General features: G+C 46.0%; 1 protein-coding gene across 23 annotated transcripts in view; it reads right to left on the bottom strand.

Annotated features, from left to right (window-relative positions):
- ZNF41 (zinc finger protein 41) overlaps window positions 1-16,421 on the bottom strand; it is a 42,187-nt gene that overhangs the window by 10,573 nt on the left and 15,193 nt on the right. For 3 of the 23 annotated variants that reach the window (XM_015443715.3, XM_074029954.1, XM_074029953.1), the window contains exons 2-3: window positions 12,944-13,204; window positions 182-308 (exon numbers count right to left, since the gene is read on the bottom strand). In XM_015443715.3, the coding sequence (XP_015299201.3) occupies window positions 182-308; window positions 12,944-13,015 (199 nt within the window). In that variant the 5' untranslated portion in view covers window positions 13,016-13,204. Of the gene's footprint in view, window positions 1-181; window positions 349-12,857; window positions 13,295-16,421 lie in introns of all 23 variants that reach the window. The other 20 variants (XM_065538527.1, XM_074029948.1, XM_074029947.1 and 17 more) reach the window with 10 other exon arrangements.

A 16,421-nucleotide genomic window follows, 5' to 3' on the forward strand; every position in this document is an offset into this window, starting at 1 on the left:
CACTTTTCAGAAAAATAAACACATTTCACTGGGAACAGAGTAATAATCACAGAGGTGAAAAGGAACTGAATCCCAGACACATCCAGGATGACACCATCACATAGTTTAGGTGTCGGGCAGCACTCAGCAGCTGAGAATGGAAATACCCTCACTAGCAGATGCATAGGGCGGCTGTGCTTACCCACTGAGAGCAGGTGGCTGTAGTTCTCTAGTGTCACATCCCAGTACAGGCGTCTCTGGGCAGGATCCAAGTGCTGCCACTCCTCCCTGCTGAAGTCCACAGTCACATCCTCAAATGACACTGAAGCCTGTAACGACACAATCCTGTTCAAGGCAGCATGGTCAGCACTGGGGGATGGAAGAAGGTAGATAGCAAGCTGTTTTTAATGCTTTTTACCATAATGTATCATGTAGGGTTTTCACTAAGTACCTAGTTTTGTATTTTATTTTGTGAGAGTTAAAAAACTTATTCAGGCCGGGCGCGGTGGCTCAAGCCTGTAATCCCAGCACTGTGGGAGGCCGAGACGGGAGGATCACAAGGTCAGGAGATCGAGACCATCCTGGCTAACACTGTGAAACCCCGTCTCTACTACAAAATACAAAAAACTAGCCGGGCGAGGTGGCGGGCGCCTGTAATCCCAGCTACTCCGGAGGCTGAGGCAGGAGAATGGCGTAAACCCGGGAGGCGGAGCTTGCAGTGAGCTGAGATCTGGCCACTGCACTCCAGCCTGGGCGACAGAGCAAGACTCCATCTCAAAAACAAAAAACAAAAAACAAAAAACAAAAAAACTTATTCAAGTATCTTGACATTTGTTGTGTACTACATTCATTAGTTTATTCATTCATTCTCTTTTCAAAATGAGGATTTTAAATGAGCTCTCTTTAAGTCCTCTAGCTAACTTAAAAACAAGATACTGGCCGATTATGTGTCAGATGATGTGCTAGGCAATGGTGATAAAGAGTTGAGTAAAATATAAAGCAACTTAAAGACTTGGATAACCAACAGAAGAAGACACAAAGGGAGCTTTAGGAATTTGGAAGAAAAGTATAGGAGGTATAAGGTTAGACTTCATAGAGACAGTGGGGCGAGAGTTATCTAGAAGGGAGAAGCATGAGCAAAAGTATGGAGAAAGGGAAATAGAAAAATACATGGTGGATTCTGAGAACTGCAAGTAGTTCCATATAAAGGAAAGGAGTCTGTGTAGTATATTGAGAAGGTGACTATGAGGAAAATCCAGTAGAGATATACTAACATCAGAACAAGGAACAAGTCTTTTTTTCTAATAGAGAATGGACTGCAATTTATATGCAGGAAAAGACATGATCGTAATTGTGTGATTTCAAACAGTATTCAACATGCATCACGCTGGGCACGGTGGCTCACTCCTGTAATTTCAGCACTTTGGGAGGCCGAGGCGGGTGGATCACCTGAGGTCAGGAGTTCGAGACCAGCATGACCAATATGGTGAAGCCCCGACTCTACTAAAAATACAAAAGTTAGCTGGTCGTGGTGGCACACACCTGTAATCCCAGCTACTTGAGAGGCTGAGACAGGAGAATTGCTTGAACCCGGAGGCAGAGGTTGCAGTGAGCCGAGTTTGTACCACTGCACTTCAGCCTGGGTGACACAGAGTGAGACTCCTTCTTAAAAAAAAAAAAAAAAAAAAAAAGGATAGATCACGAGGAATGTTTGAAATGGGTGAGTCCAGATCGATCTGGAGATGCACTACAGAGTTTATGTGAAAGAATAAGACAATCTGGACTTAAGGCAGTAGTTGTCATGGGCAAGTAAAAGAAGGTGTTGGCGGGCGTGGTGGTTCACGCCTGTAATCCCAGCACTTTGGGAGGCTGAGGCAGGCAGATCACCTGAGGTCAGGAGTTCGAGACCAGCCTCGCCAACATGGCAGAACCCCCGTCTCTACCAAAAATACAAAAATTAGCCAGGCATGGTGGGTGTCTGTAATCCCAGCTACTCAGGAGGCTGAGGCAGGAGAATCACTTGAACTCAGGAGGCAGAGGTTGCAGTGAGCTGAGATCATGCCACTGTACTCTAGCCTGGGTGACAGAGTGAGACTCCATCTCAAAAACAAACAAACAAATAAACAAAAAGAAGGTGTTGATACTGTGTTTTAAAGAGGCTGAATTATGGGAGTGAGAAAAAGAAAGAATTCTAGGGCAATTCTCAGTTATTGGTTTTGTACAACCATGCAGAGGGTGGTGTTACATACTGAGAGGGGCTAGTAGATTAGGAAGGGAGTGGGGAAGAGAATGAAACATAATGTTACATTTTGTCCATGTTGAAATAAAGGTGAAACAAAGAATGAAACATAATGTTACATTTTGTCCATGTTGAAATAAAACATGCAGGGAGTTATACAATAGGATGTTGGGCTAGAATAGAGGTAAGATCTGGGAGTTCTCATATAGAGCTGGGAAACAGATGAGATGGCCCAGGAAGGGCACACAGATAGAGAAGATACAAAAACCATCTCTTACAGACCATCTCTAAACCAAGTGTATTTAAGTCAGAAATCAGTAATAAGATGAAACTTTTCAGAAATCATCATTTTAAAGTTTAAAAATACAGTTCAAAATAACTGATCTTCTAAGAAGATACACTAAATATCAATGTAATCAGTACATGTAAGAATTTATTGGATTAAGAAATGGTAACTAAAGTGGAAATTAGGGTCTTCAGTGCTTATATTACAAAAGAATAAAGTCCAAAATTCCATGCATTAAGCATTGAAATAAAGATGTTATAAAAATAACAATAGAGGCCGGGCGCGGTGGCTCAAGCCTGTAATCCCAGCACTTTGGGAGGCCGAGACGGGCGGATCATGAGGTCAGGAGATCGAGACCATGCTGGTTAATACGGTGAAATCCCGTCTCTACTAAAAAGTACAAAAAACTAGCCGGGCAAGGTGGCGGGCGCCTGTAGTCCCAGCTACTCTGGAGGCTGAGGCAGGAGAATGGCGTGAACCCGGGAGGCGGAGCTTGCAGTGAGCTGAGATCCGGCCACTGCACTCCAGCCTGGGCGGCAGAGCGAGACTCCGTCTCAAAAAAAAAAAAAAAAAAAAAAAAAAAAAAAAAAATTATTTTGTATCTTGTTTTCAGAGACACAGTCTCACTTTGTCACCCAGGCTAGGGTGCAATGGCACAACCACAGCCCAATGCAGCCTCAACTACAGGCGTACGCCACCATACCCTGCTTCGTTTTTTTTTTTTTTTTTTTGTATTGTGTAGAGATGGGGGTCTCCCTAGGTTGCCTAGTCTGGTCTAGAACTCCTGGCCTCAAGTGATCCTCCTGCCTCAGCCTCCTAAAGCAGTGGGATTGCAGGCGTGAGTCACTGTGCTCGGCCTGCCAGGACACTCTTGAATAATTAAAGCAATGTGGGAGGACATGCTTTACAAGACCTCAAGACTTACAAAGCAATGGAAATTTAAGACATTGTTGTCCTGGTGCTAGGACAGACAAATAATCCATTGCAACAGAATATAGAGTACAGGTCGGGTGCAGTGGCTCACACCTGTAATCCTAGCACTTTGGGAGGCTGAGGCATGTGGATCATCTGAAGTCAGGAGTTGGTGACCAGCCTGGCCAACATGGAGAAATCTCGTCTCCACTAAAAATACAAAAATTAGCTGGGCGTGGTGGCACGTGACTGTAGTCTCAGCTACTTGGGAGGCTGAAGCAGGAGGATCGCTAGAATCCAGAAGGCGGAGGTTGCAGTGAGCCGAGACCAGGCCACTGCACTCCAGCTTGGGCGACAGAGCGAGACTCAGTCTAAAAAAAAAAAAAAAGTCAATTCCAAGGCCAGGTGCTGTGGCTCATGCCTGTAATCCCAGCACTTTGGGAGGCCGAGGCAGGAGGATTGCTTGAGTCCAGATTTAAAACCAGTCTGGGCAATATGGCGAGACTCTGTCTCTACAAAAAAAATAAAATATATAGCACATACATAAAAATTAGCTAAGTGGGGTGGCATGCACCTGTAGTCTCAGATACTCAGGAGGCTAGGTGGGACGATCTCTTGAATCTGGAAGGTGGAGGCTGCAGTGAACCATGTTTGTGCCACTGTACTCCAGTCTGGGTGACTGAGTGAAATCTCATTTCAAAAATATATATAAATTCCAGATGTATTATAGACTTAAATGTGAAAGGCAAAAACTATAAAGCCTTTAGAAGATAATACGGATGGCTATCTTCATGACCTTGAATTAGGAAAATAGTTCTCAAACATGAACCATGAAAATTGATAAGTCTTTCTACAACAAAGCTTAGAACTACTATTCATTTAAAAGACAGCATTAAAAGAGAACAAAGGCAAAGTCACAGAGTAGAAGATATCTCCAACATACATTATCAACAAAAGGCTCAGAGCTAGAAGATGTAAAGAACTTGTACAAACCAGTAAGAAAAAAAGAGACCACCTAGTAGAAAAATGGGTGAAGCATTCATTTTACAAAAGAGGAAATCCAAGGCTTTAATAAACGAATAAAAAAAGATTTAACCTTCTTAGTAGCAAGGGAATACAAATTAAAACCACAATGGATACCACTACACAACCTCTAGAAAGTCTTAAATGAAAAAGACTGATAGTACCAAGTGTTGAAGAGAATATGGTGCAAGGAGAACTCTCATATTGCTGATGGAGGAGGTAGGAATTGCTACAATCACGCTGGAAAGTATTTTGGCCCTAAGTGGCAATGTTGAAGACATGCAAGCAATATGACACAGTGAGTCCACTCATGGAAATATATACACCCACGTGGAATATATGCACATGTACAACAGGAGATGCATTCAAGAATATTTCTAGTGGCATTATTCAAAATATATATAATATTTCATGATAAAAAGGTTTAAAAACAGTGATTTAAAAAATCAGTATTCAAAAAAATCAGTATTCAATATATGTACAGTATCTATTGTCTTTGTAAAAAAAATATTAAGGATATTTTCTTTTTCTTTTCTTTTTTTTTTTTTTTTTTTTGAGACAGGGTCTTACTCTGTCACCCAGGCTGCAGTGCAGTAGCTTGATCTTGGTTCACTGCAACCTCCACCTCCTGGGTTCAAGTGATTCTCCTGCCTCAGCCTCCCTAGTAAGCTGGGATTACAGGCGCCCACCATCATGCCTAACCAATTTTTGTATTTTTAGTAGAGACAGGGTTTCACTATGTTGGCCAGGCTGGTCTTGAACTCCTGACCTCAGGTGATCCACCCGGCTCGGCCTCCCAAAGTGCTGGGATTATAGGCTTGAGCCACCACGCCTGGCCAGGATATTTTCTTTTTTTCCTTTTTTTTGTTTTTTGAGATGGAATCTCACTCTGTCGCCCAGGCTGGAGTGCAGTGGTGCAGTCTTGGCTCACTGCAACCTCTGCCTCCTGGGTTCAAGCAATTCTTGTGCCTCAGCCTCCTGAGTAGCTGGGATTATAGATGCCTGCCACCATGCCTGGCTAATTTTGTATTTTTAGTAGAGATGGGGTTTCACCATGTTGGTCAGGCTCGTCTAGAATTCCTGGCCTCAAGTGATCTGCCCACTAGACTCCGAAAGTTCTGCTATGACAGGTGTGAGCCACCATGCCTGGCCTCTTTTTTTATTTTTTTGAGACAGGATGTTGCTCTGTTGCCCAGACTGGAATGCAGTGGTACAATCATGGCTCACTGCAGCCTCAAACTCCTGGGCTCAAGGGATCCTTCCTGCTTCAGCCTCCTTAGTAGCTGAGACTACAGGTGCACACCACCGTGCCCAGCTAATTTTTAAATTTTATTTTTACTTTTTTAAAGAGATGGTGGTGGGGGAGGGTATCTCACAGTGTTGCCCAGGCTGGCCTCCCTCCTGGGCTCAAGCGACCCTCTTGCCTCTTAAGTAGTTGGGATTACAGGCATGAGCCACAGCCCCTGGCTGTAAAAACTTTTATTATATGCACTGGGAGCTGGTAGACAAAAAACCACTTCACCTGTCTCTCCCTCCCTGGAAGTCATGAAGGTCACATTAACAATGCCACATTCACATGCACAAACACCATGCCAGGCATTACAAGCATTGACAGATGCAACAGAAATACAGACAAGGTACACTGCCCTGTTTGGTCCCTTCCCCCACCAAAATAGAAGCTTTGGACTCCACCATGGCTGGGAAGGAATGTGTAGGGTGGTGAAAGAGGGCTCTGGAGAGATTTGGGGAGAAAGCTGATAACACAGACACACCCAGATTCCAGCCTCACCTGCCACATATGAAAAGGTGTCATTTTTCTGGGCAGTATCTACCATGGAGGATGGTGTGTGTCCCTACCACCACAAGGACTCCTACAAGGACTTCCTCATACTAGGTAAGGGCCCCCATCCCAGAGCCTAATGGCTCTCCAGCTAGTCATGCAGCTATGTCTCCATTCAGGGTCATCTCAGTCCCAGCACATTCTGCACCCTCACCCCTGGGAGTATACTCTGCTGCCAGGACTGGCTGCCGACTGCCCAGTCTGTCCCTGATCCCTTAGGCACCTGCTCTGTCCCACCCTGCAGCTGGCTGGGGGCTCAGGCCTCCTGCTTCAGGGCTGCTCTCACTCCTGCCTCAGGATACTTCTGTCACCTCCTGGTGTGATCTTGCCCTTTCACTCTGCCCCAGGCCTAGCAGAAGGGCTTCCAGGGCACATAGGAGCATGGCTGGAAGTGAGCCTGGGGCGAGGGACCCAGCTGCTCTGCAGGTTCCCCCTGGGCTGGGGGCGCCCTGGTCTTTGCAGGATAATTTTCTGGGTGGCCCTGGACCAACCCAGTTGTCTCCTCTTTCTTGCTTGCAGTTCTCAAGAATAACTGTAGAATGTGCTGGAAATGGAACATCGTGAGCTGTGGAGGGACTAGTCCAAACAGGAGAGAGAGCTGGGGGCTCTCCTGGAAACAGGATGTCCAGTGCTTTAGCCCTGAACGTTGGGTTGTCCTAGGGTATAAAACCCCACGCGGGCTGCTTTCTGGGATCCCTCAGCTGTGGCGCAAGTGGGGCATGCGCAGATGAGACTCCAGCTGCACCGAGCAGCTTTCATGAGCCTTGGGGGACCAGCTTGCAATGAATCGTAGGCTTTTGCTGTCCCTGACTGCCTACCTGTAAGTAATAAGCCTGCTCCCTGTAACTTGTGTGCATGGGTGTTTCTGTCTCATGGGACGTAGACAAGCTGGTAGCCAGTACGCAGAGACCCTGCTTCGGTCTTTGTGAAAAAAACATGAAGGATATTTTCTTTTTTTTTTTTACTTTTTTGAGACAAGGTCTTGCTCTGTTGCCCAGGCTGGAGGGCAGTGGTGCAATCATGGCTCACTGCAGCCTCAAACTCCCGGGCTCAAGGGATCCTTCCGGCCTCAGCCTCCTGAATAGCTGAGACTACAGGTGCACCCCACCATGCCCAGCTAATTTTTAAATTGTATTTTTACTTTACTCCTCCCTGTCCATCTGAGTGTTTCCTGTTCCCCGGGACTGTTCTCTGTGGCCCTGCAACTGTTCTTCCCTCCTTCTGGCTTTCCCCCGCTTCCCTTGTTGCTTCCTGTACAGCTGTTTTCTGCCTGCCCAGATCTGTCCCTGCTCCCTCTGCTGGTTCTTGTTCCCTCTGACTTTTCCTTGGTCCCTCTCTTTCCTATTCCCTCTAAATGGCTCTTGTTCCTTCTGAGTACCCCCGTTCTTTTATTGCTTTCTTTGACTCTACCTGGATCCCTCTAACTATTCATGCCTCCTGTTTCTTGTTCTGACTGCCCTGTGCTCCCTTTGTTGTCCCTCCAGCTGATCCTTGTTCTGTGGCACCATTCTGATTGTGTGCTAGTCTACCTGACTGTTCCCTGGTCCCTAAGGGCCTTTCTTGTTCCTTCCAGCTGTTCCTGGCTCACACAGACTGACTGCTGTTGGATTCTGCTGACTAATCTCTAGTCTCCTGATTCTTCCCTGTCCTTGGACAGTTCCTTGAGTATATTTCTTTCTTTCCATTCTTTCCTTCCCTTCTTCCTCTTCTTTCTGAGACGGGGCGTCACTCTGCCACCCAGGCTAGAGTACAGTGGCACAATCACAGCTCACTACAGCCTCCACCTCCCGGGCTCAGATGATCCTCCCACCTCAGTACCACCCTACCTGGCTAGTTTTTTTGATATATATATATATATATGTGTGTGTGTGTGTGTGTGTGTGTGTGTGTGTGTGTATATGTAGACATGGGGTTTCACCATGTTGCCCAGGCTGGTCTTGAACTCCTGGCCTCAAACAATCCTCCTGCTTTGGCCTCCCAAAGTGTTGGGATTACCACCGTGCCTGGCCATTGAATAATTTCTACTATGCTCTCCCGTGATGTTCACGCATCTGGTCCGTGGACCACACTTTGAGCAGTGCCTAACTAGCTAGCTTATGCCCTTACCCATTAAAATGCACTACTGCGTGTTCTATGCCACGGCTGGATTCTGTACTTGCACTGTCTCCATTACTCACATTACATTTAACTATTGGCTGGTTCCTCTGATTCCTTCCTGGGTAGGGTGGCCAAGTGTCTCAGTTTGCCCAGGAATGTTCCTGTTTTAGCACTGGAAGTCCCATGTCCCCTCAGTCACAGGCAAACCAGCATGGTCCTGGGAACTCTGGCTGTTTCCCAGCCTCTCCAACTGTGCCTTCACGCCAGTAACTACTGTTTGGGCCCTCGGGCTGTTAACTCGCTTCAGTTATACCATTCTTTCTGGTTCTCCTCTGGTCTCTCTAGCTGGCCACTGGTCAATCAGGCTGCTACCCCACACTGGATACATGTTTAATGCTCACTTGACCTGTTCCCTAGTTCCTCTGGTTACTTCCCAGGGCCTCTGGTGGATCCTCAGCCCCAAGCACATTTTGGCTGCTCCCTCTGGCTGCCCCCCAGCCTCAGTGACCGTTCCTTGCTCCAGGTGTTCCACAGTACTCTAGGCCATTCTACAGCTTCAGAGGTTCCACAGTACTCTAGGCCATTCTACAGCTTCAGAGGCTCTTCTCTCATCTTTCCACCTGTTCCACGGACTCTGTCCCTTCCCTGATCCCTCTGCCCATTCTACAGCCTCAGCAATTGTCTCCTGGTTCCTCTGGCTGCAATCCATTCTCTGGGTCATATTTCCCATTTCTTGTTCCCTAGTATCTCTGTCTTTTGCCTATACCCTCAAGCTCTCTTCTAAACCAAGAACTGCTTCCTGGTTCCTCGGGAAGTTGCTTGTCCCTCAGGCTCATACCCAGTTCCTTGGATATGTCTGCTTTTTCCATTTTATCTGATTCTTCTGCTTCCTCACCCCTCTGGATACTGACTGCTCTGTCTGGCTGCTTTCTGGTTCCTCTATTTCCTGGTACCTCCTCCTATTTCATGATCCTTCTCACTGTTCTTTAATCCTCGGCTCTTCCCTGCTCCCCAGTGATTACCACTTCTCCAGCCTCAGCAACTGTTTCTTGGTCTCTGGCTCCAGCGTCTGACTCATGTCCTGCTTGTTTCATTATTCTTCTACCTGTATCCTGGACCCGTTGGCTATTCTTCATCTCTAGTAAGTGCACCATGGTCCCTGTTCCTTATTCCCTTGTGGCTCCCTCCAGCTCTCTTTACCTTACTGATCCCTCTGCTTATTCTCCATCTTCAGCCACTGTTTCTTGGTACAACTGGCTGCTCCTCAAACCCTGGGGACATTTTTATTGGTTCCTAGGTATCTCTGCCTATACCCTGCTCCCTGATGTTTAATGAAAACACCAAGACCCTAACCAATTAAATAAGTCAATAAATAATATTCCCCCCAGGGTCTCAGTCATTTCCATCTCTTCTTGAGGTGGGTCAGAGATCTGTGGTTAGGAAGGAAGAGATGAATGGAGAAATGTGCCTTTCAGAATCGTTCTTCTAGAAATCCCCACTGTTGGCTGGGCAAGAGGCCATGTGCAAGAGTGGGGAGGACCACATTGTCATGGCCCTAATCTGTGGGTCCGTGACTGACATGACTGAGCAGAGCTTAGACAAGGTGGAAGTGTACTACTGTCGAGCACTGATTCACTTGCTATTTAATGCCCCTATACCTTTGACTGAAAAATATAATTTCAATGACTTGGCAGAAAGATGTATTAATTTATTTACTTATTTATTTATTTTGAGACAGAGTCTCGCTCTGTCACCCAGGCTGGTGTGCAGTGGTGTGATCTTGGCTTACTGTAGCCTCAACCTCCTGGGCTCAAGTGATTCTCTCACCTCAGTCTCCCAAGTACATGGGACTACAGGTGCACACTACCACACCCGGCTAATTTTTGTATTTTTGTTGAGACAGAGTCTTACTATATTGCCCAGGCTGGTCTCAAACTCCTGAGCTCAAGCGATCTGCCCGCCTTGGCCTCCCAAAATGCTGGGATTACAGGCATGAGCCACCATGCCCAGCTGGCAAAAAGATTTAAATGTAGGAATTTTATCATAGTAGTTTAATCACAATAGAAAACCTCAAATACCCTAAATGCACATTATTAGTGGACTGGTTGTAGGGGGATGGGGAGACACTGGTCAAAGTATACAAAGTTTTTGTTAGAGGGAATAAGTTTTTGAGACCTATTCCAGTTTGGTGGCTAGTTAATAATGATGTAATGTTATTTCAAAATTGCAAAGAGAGCAGATTTTTTTTTTTTTCTTTGAGACAGAGTCTTGCTCTGTCGCCCAGGCTGGAGTGCAGTGGCACGATCTCGGCTCACTGCAAGCTCCGCCTCCCGGGTTCATGCCATTCTCCTGCCTCAGCCTCCCGAGTAGCTGGGACTACAGGCACCCACCACCACGCCCGGCTAATTTTTTTGTATTTTTAGTAGAGACAGGGTTTCACCGTGTTCGCCAGGATGGTCTCGATCTCCTGACCTCGTGATCCGCCCACCTCGGCCTCCCAAAGTGCTGGGATTACAGGCGTGAGCCACCTCACCCGGCCAAGAGCAGATTTTAAATGTTCACATCATGAAAGAAATAAGTCTTTGAGGTAATGGATATGTTAATTAGGTTGATTTAAATATTCTACAATGTATACAAATATCAAAACATCACATTGTACCCCATAAATATACACAATTATTATTCGTCAATTAAAAATAAAATTTGCGGGGCATGGTGGTGACTCACGCCTGTAATCTCAGCACTCTGGGAGACCAAGGCAGGAAGATTACTTGACCCCAGGAGCTTGAGACCAGCTGGGTGTGGTGCCATGTGCCTGTAGTCCCAGCTACTTAGGAGGCTACAGTGGGAGGATCGCCTGAGCCCAGGAGATTGAGGCTGTAGTGAGCTGAGATTGCAACACTGCACTCTAGCCTGGGCAACAGAGGGAGACTGCCTCAGAGGAAAAAACATTAAAATAAATAAATAAAATTAAAAAAATAGCAAACTGGCTAAATTATGGGCATCATAAGTGTATAAAGAAAAATACTTGCTGCCTAGCAAACCATGTTAAACTGCCCAGTTAAAAATGAGGTAACCAAAGAGTATGATTCTGTTTTAAAACTTTAGCTATATATGTGTATGTGTACAGTATGCATGCACACTCAGGCCCCACATGTATACTCACACACATGCACACATGCACACACAAAGGAAAAAACCACTGAAAGGAAATACAGCTAAATGTTAACACTGGTTAGCTTTGGGTAATGTTGGAACGACAAGTAATTTTTTAGTTTCTTCTATTTGCTAAACTATACTTTCTAATATTTTATTATGAAGTTATAAAATGACCAAAAAAAATAATATTTACAAGTTTAATGTTATCCTAATGACCACATGACCCTGAGCCCCTGAGACAATGAACCCTTCTAGAGTCAACAGCATCCACAGGCAGGTCTGAAAGGAGGGAGCTGTCGGGCAGGGTCTGGCTCGCTCGTGGTCCTCCTCGGCTTACAGAATCTCAATGGGAACTCTGATCTGAACGGGAGCTCTGAGCAGGAAACCTGATCTCAGCTGTGGTGCGGTGAGGGTGGAAGACACAGTCAGGAGACCTGACTCCAGTCTAGTGTTGTCACCGCCAACCTGAGAGGCCTGGGCGAGTCATGTGTCTTCTGGGGCATTTTATTCATCTTTTTTTTTTTTGTTTTTGAGACGGAGTCTCACTCTGTCACTCAGGCTGGAGTGCAGTGGTGTGATCTCAGCTCACTGCAACCTCTACCTCCCAGGTTCAAGCGATTCTCCTGCCTCAGCCTCCCAAGTAGCTGGGATTACAGGCATGCGCCACCAAGCTCAGCTAACTTTTTGTATTTTTAGTAGAGACGGGGGTTCGCCATATTGGTCAGGCTGGTCTTGAACTCCTGACCTCAAGCAATCCACCCGCCTCAGCCTCCCAAAGGTGCTGGGATTATAGGCGTGAGCCACTGTGCCTGGCCATTTTATTCATCTTTGAAAGGAGGAGGGAAAGCCAGAAGGGTTCCAGAGACTATGGTGGTCCTACTACCCTGCCAGTCTCTAAGTTCCAAAGAAAAAGGATTTTTCTCTACCTAAATCAGGATAGAGGAGAAACTGCCAGATCCCCAGAGACCCGGGGGAAGTGGGCACTGGTGGGGATCAGCTGACGTCTATAAAGAGCCGACAGAGAGGGAAGGGTTGGTGCTGGGGTGGGGGATGGAGTCTCCCTGGCTATGGATAGTGGCTGCTTCCACCTGGACCTCACCCTCATTTGCCCTGCAGGGAGCTGCCCCCACTCCCTAGGTTGTGGGGCTCACCCTCCACATCCTCCCTCTCCTCTAGTGTAATCAGCCACATTACCCTGTCCACTGAAACACGTGGGGCTCTGGATGTGGCCGCATCAGTCAAGTGGTGCTCACTCTCAGTGGGAGGACCCTGATCTGTCTCCAGGGCAGCAGGTCTGGAATCTGCCGCTTCCTCTGACTCACCTGCTCCTGCCCTGAGGCCCTGGGGACAGGTCAGGGTATCTCCTCACTGAATGAATTACTGCCTCTGGGGTCCTCTCCCTCCTCACCTCACATGAGCTGCCACGTCCCTCTGCAGCCACGACCGGGTACCACGGGGGAGAGTCCCCATTAGCTGCCATGTTCACGCTGGGCCTCAGCCCTCAGGCTCTCCTGCTGACAACCCCACTCTTTCCCAAGCTGGAAGCTGAGCTGGCGTCTGCGGACTCAACTGGAGCTGCTGGGGCGAGGCAAGCAGGAGTCAGAAGGAAGATCCTGCAGTTTCCACTAAGGAGCCTGGCCCCCAGACTCTGCAGAGGCTCCAAGAAACCCTGGAAAGACAGTGTCCATATGGTCATCACTCCACGTTCACCCACAAATATTTTCTGGTAGTGCCCAGGGGAGGCTCACTGTGCTGGATGCTGCAGAAGAGAAAAGTTCGGTAAAACCCACACCAAGTATTAAAGCAAAACATGGGGAAAATTCACAAGATCTGGTGTAAAATGAATGAGCATTTGTATTCAAGCTCTTCTATGTTCTAGCTAGAATCTGAGGAAGTCACTTTATGTGAAGTTTCTTCATCTTAAAACAGGATGAAAATACTTATCTCATAGGGTTGTTAGAATTAAACGAAATGATGCTTCTACGCACACCTACTTGGTACCTGGAACATGCTCAACTCATTTTAAATAGTGCTATTATTACAAGGTGCAAGGCATGTTTTATTAGGTACCTCATTTAATTTTCACACTCATCCTGTGGACTAGGCATTATTATTATTACTAATCCCATTTACCATCAGATAGAGCTGTTCAGAAATATTAAGAAATTTGCCCCAAGATCACTCAGATGAGGGAGAAGGACAAGGATTCAAACTCAGGTATGCCTGGCTCCAAAGCATACTTTCTTAACTACTGAGCCATTTGGTACTCTATTCAAGGCAGAATCACAATAAACACTGTGGTTCCTGCTACCTTCAAAGTGCTCTGGCTGAGCAGTGACCATGCCACTTGAGCATAAACTGAGCTTCTGTGTAATTCAGTGTACATTCTATGCAAAGAACAGAGCCCACCCTCTTCTGTCAAAGATGAAAACTCAAACTTGTCCCTTCTCTTCTGCAATTCCCATCAGGCCCTGAAAACCAGCAGGTCTGCACAGGCTCCTAAATCCCTATAGCCCACAGTGCTTAACAAAAACTGTGTACCAAATGGTGTCATCAACTGGTTTCCACAGGCTCCTCAAATTATCACCAACCCAGGCAGCACACCATCAATAGGATCAATGACTCCCATAAAACCCTCAGTAATAGAAGTTCCAGTTCATCACAGAGCAACTCACACGGTACTATAATAACCAATGTCCATAGGTCCCAATCCAGGACTGCCACAGGCCCCCCAAAACTGACTTGTAATCCCTGTGAATCCCAGACTTGCAATCATTCACCACCTTAGCACCCCAATCAATAAACTCTCATGGACTGAATCGATGACCTCAGATACTGACATTTCCAACACTTCCAGGCAGAACCAACACGTCATTTACAAGGAAAAGGGATCACAGTGGCACTAGATGTATTTGCAAAAACAGAAGCCATGTTAGAAGAAAACTCTACAAATTATTGCGAGAGAAGGTCTGAGATCCAAGAATTCTAAACCCACCCTAGCTAGATACCATTCTATTGTCAGAGCAAAAGACAATTTTAGACATAAAAGCATTTCTAGCATTTTATGCCAATATTCCAATCTCAGGAGAACACTCAAGGGAATAGTCTAAACAATGGTAAACGGAATAGAAACAAAAAACCTCAAAACAGGAAAGCAGTTTTGAGATAGGATTCTTGCAATTGATATATAATTACATCTGGATAAAGAAAAGCAATGTAATTGGGCATCTGTAGTAAATAAGGCTGTTACTATTAACTATGTGGAAATTTAAAAATTCCCTGGCCGGGTACGGTGGCTCACACCTGTAATTCCAGCACTTTGGGAGGCCGAGGCGAGCAGATCACGAAGTCAGGAGATCAAGACCATCGTGGCTAACACTGTGAAACATTAAAAATACAAAAAATTAGCCGGGCGTGGTGGCATGCACCTGTAGTCCCAGCTACTCGGGAGGCTGAAGCAGGAGAATCGCTTGAACTCAGGAGGCGGAGGTTGCAGTGAGCCGAGATCATGCCACTGCACTCCAATCTGGGTGACAGAGACTGTCTCAAAAAAACACAAAAAAACAAACAAACAAAAAAATTCCCTGGGAAAATTTACTGAACAAAATGAGAAGAAGGCAAATTACAAATTTCCACGGGCAGATATCGGTACAATATTATTTGGATTTAGTAATATAGAAAAGATATACAATCATATTTGTAAGGAAGGTAAAGGCAACTACTAACAGAAATTCATTAAAAAAATCAAAATTCCAAACAATCAAAACTCAAAAGTAATAAAAACCTAAAAGAGGATTAAGAGAAACATGAATGAGGCCAGGCACAGTGGCTCACACCTGTAATCCCAGCACTTTGGGAGGCCAAGGCGAGCGAATCACAAGGTCAGGAATTCGAGACCACCCTGGCCAACGTGGTGAAACCCCGTTTCTACTAAAAATACAAAAATTAGCTGGGTGTGGTGGTGCATGCCTATAATCCCACCTACTCAGGAGGTTGAAGCAGGGGAATTGCTTGAGCCCAGGAGGCGGAGGTTGCAGTGAGCCAAGATCTTGCCACTGCACTCCAGCCTGGGTGACAGAGCGAGACTCCATCTCAAAAAAAAAAAAAAGAGAAACATGACCAGCCAGGCACAGTGGCTCACACCTGTAATCCCAGCACTTTGGGAGGCCAAGGCGGGCGGATCACCTGAGGTCAGGAGTTTGACACCAGCCTGGCCAATATGGTGAAACCCTATCTCTACTAAAAACACATAAATTAGCCGGGCGTGGTGGCAGGCGCCTGTATTCCTAGCTACTTGGGAGGCTAAGGCATGAGAATCGCTTGAACCCAGGAGGCGGAGGTTGCAGTGAGCCGAGATCGTGCCATTGTACTCTGGCCTGGGGGGACACAGTGAGACTCTGTTTAAAAAAAAAAAAAAAAGCAAATGAAAGATAATAGGAGAAAAAAGGAAAAAAATAATAGGAGGCATAAAATCAAGTATGTTAAAACAAAATGATGAAGATGTGAAATGAAGCACTTGATAGAAATACACCATATCATTGATCATTCTTTCCTTTATGGTTGGCATGCATTATGTCTTGTTAGGAAACCTTCGCCTACCTCAGGGTCATGTAAAGGTTTTATCATTTTAGCTTTCACATTTAGATCCACAGTCCATCTGGGAAGGATTTTAGCGTGTGGTATATGTTAGAGTCAAGATTCATTTCTTTCATACGGAAGCAAGATAATCCAGCACCATTTATTGAAAAGCCTACCCATGTCCAGGCACAGTGGCTCATGTCTGTAATCCCAACACTTTGGGAGACCGAGGTGGGAGGATCACCTGAGCTCAGGAGTTCGAGGTCAGCCTGGCCAATATGGCGAAACCCTATCTCTACTAAAAATAC

This window comes from Macaca fascicularis, chromosome X (assembly GCF_037993035.2).
Source record: "Macaca fascicularis isolate 582-1 chromosome X, T2T-MFA8v1.1".
In the NCBI taxonomy this organism is placed as follows: domain Eukaryota; kingdom Metazoa; phylum Chordata; class Mammalia; order Primates; family Cercopithecidae; genus Macaca; species Macaca fascicularis.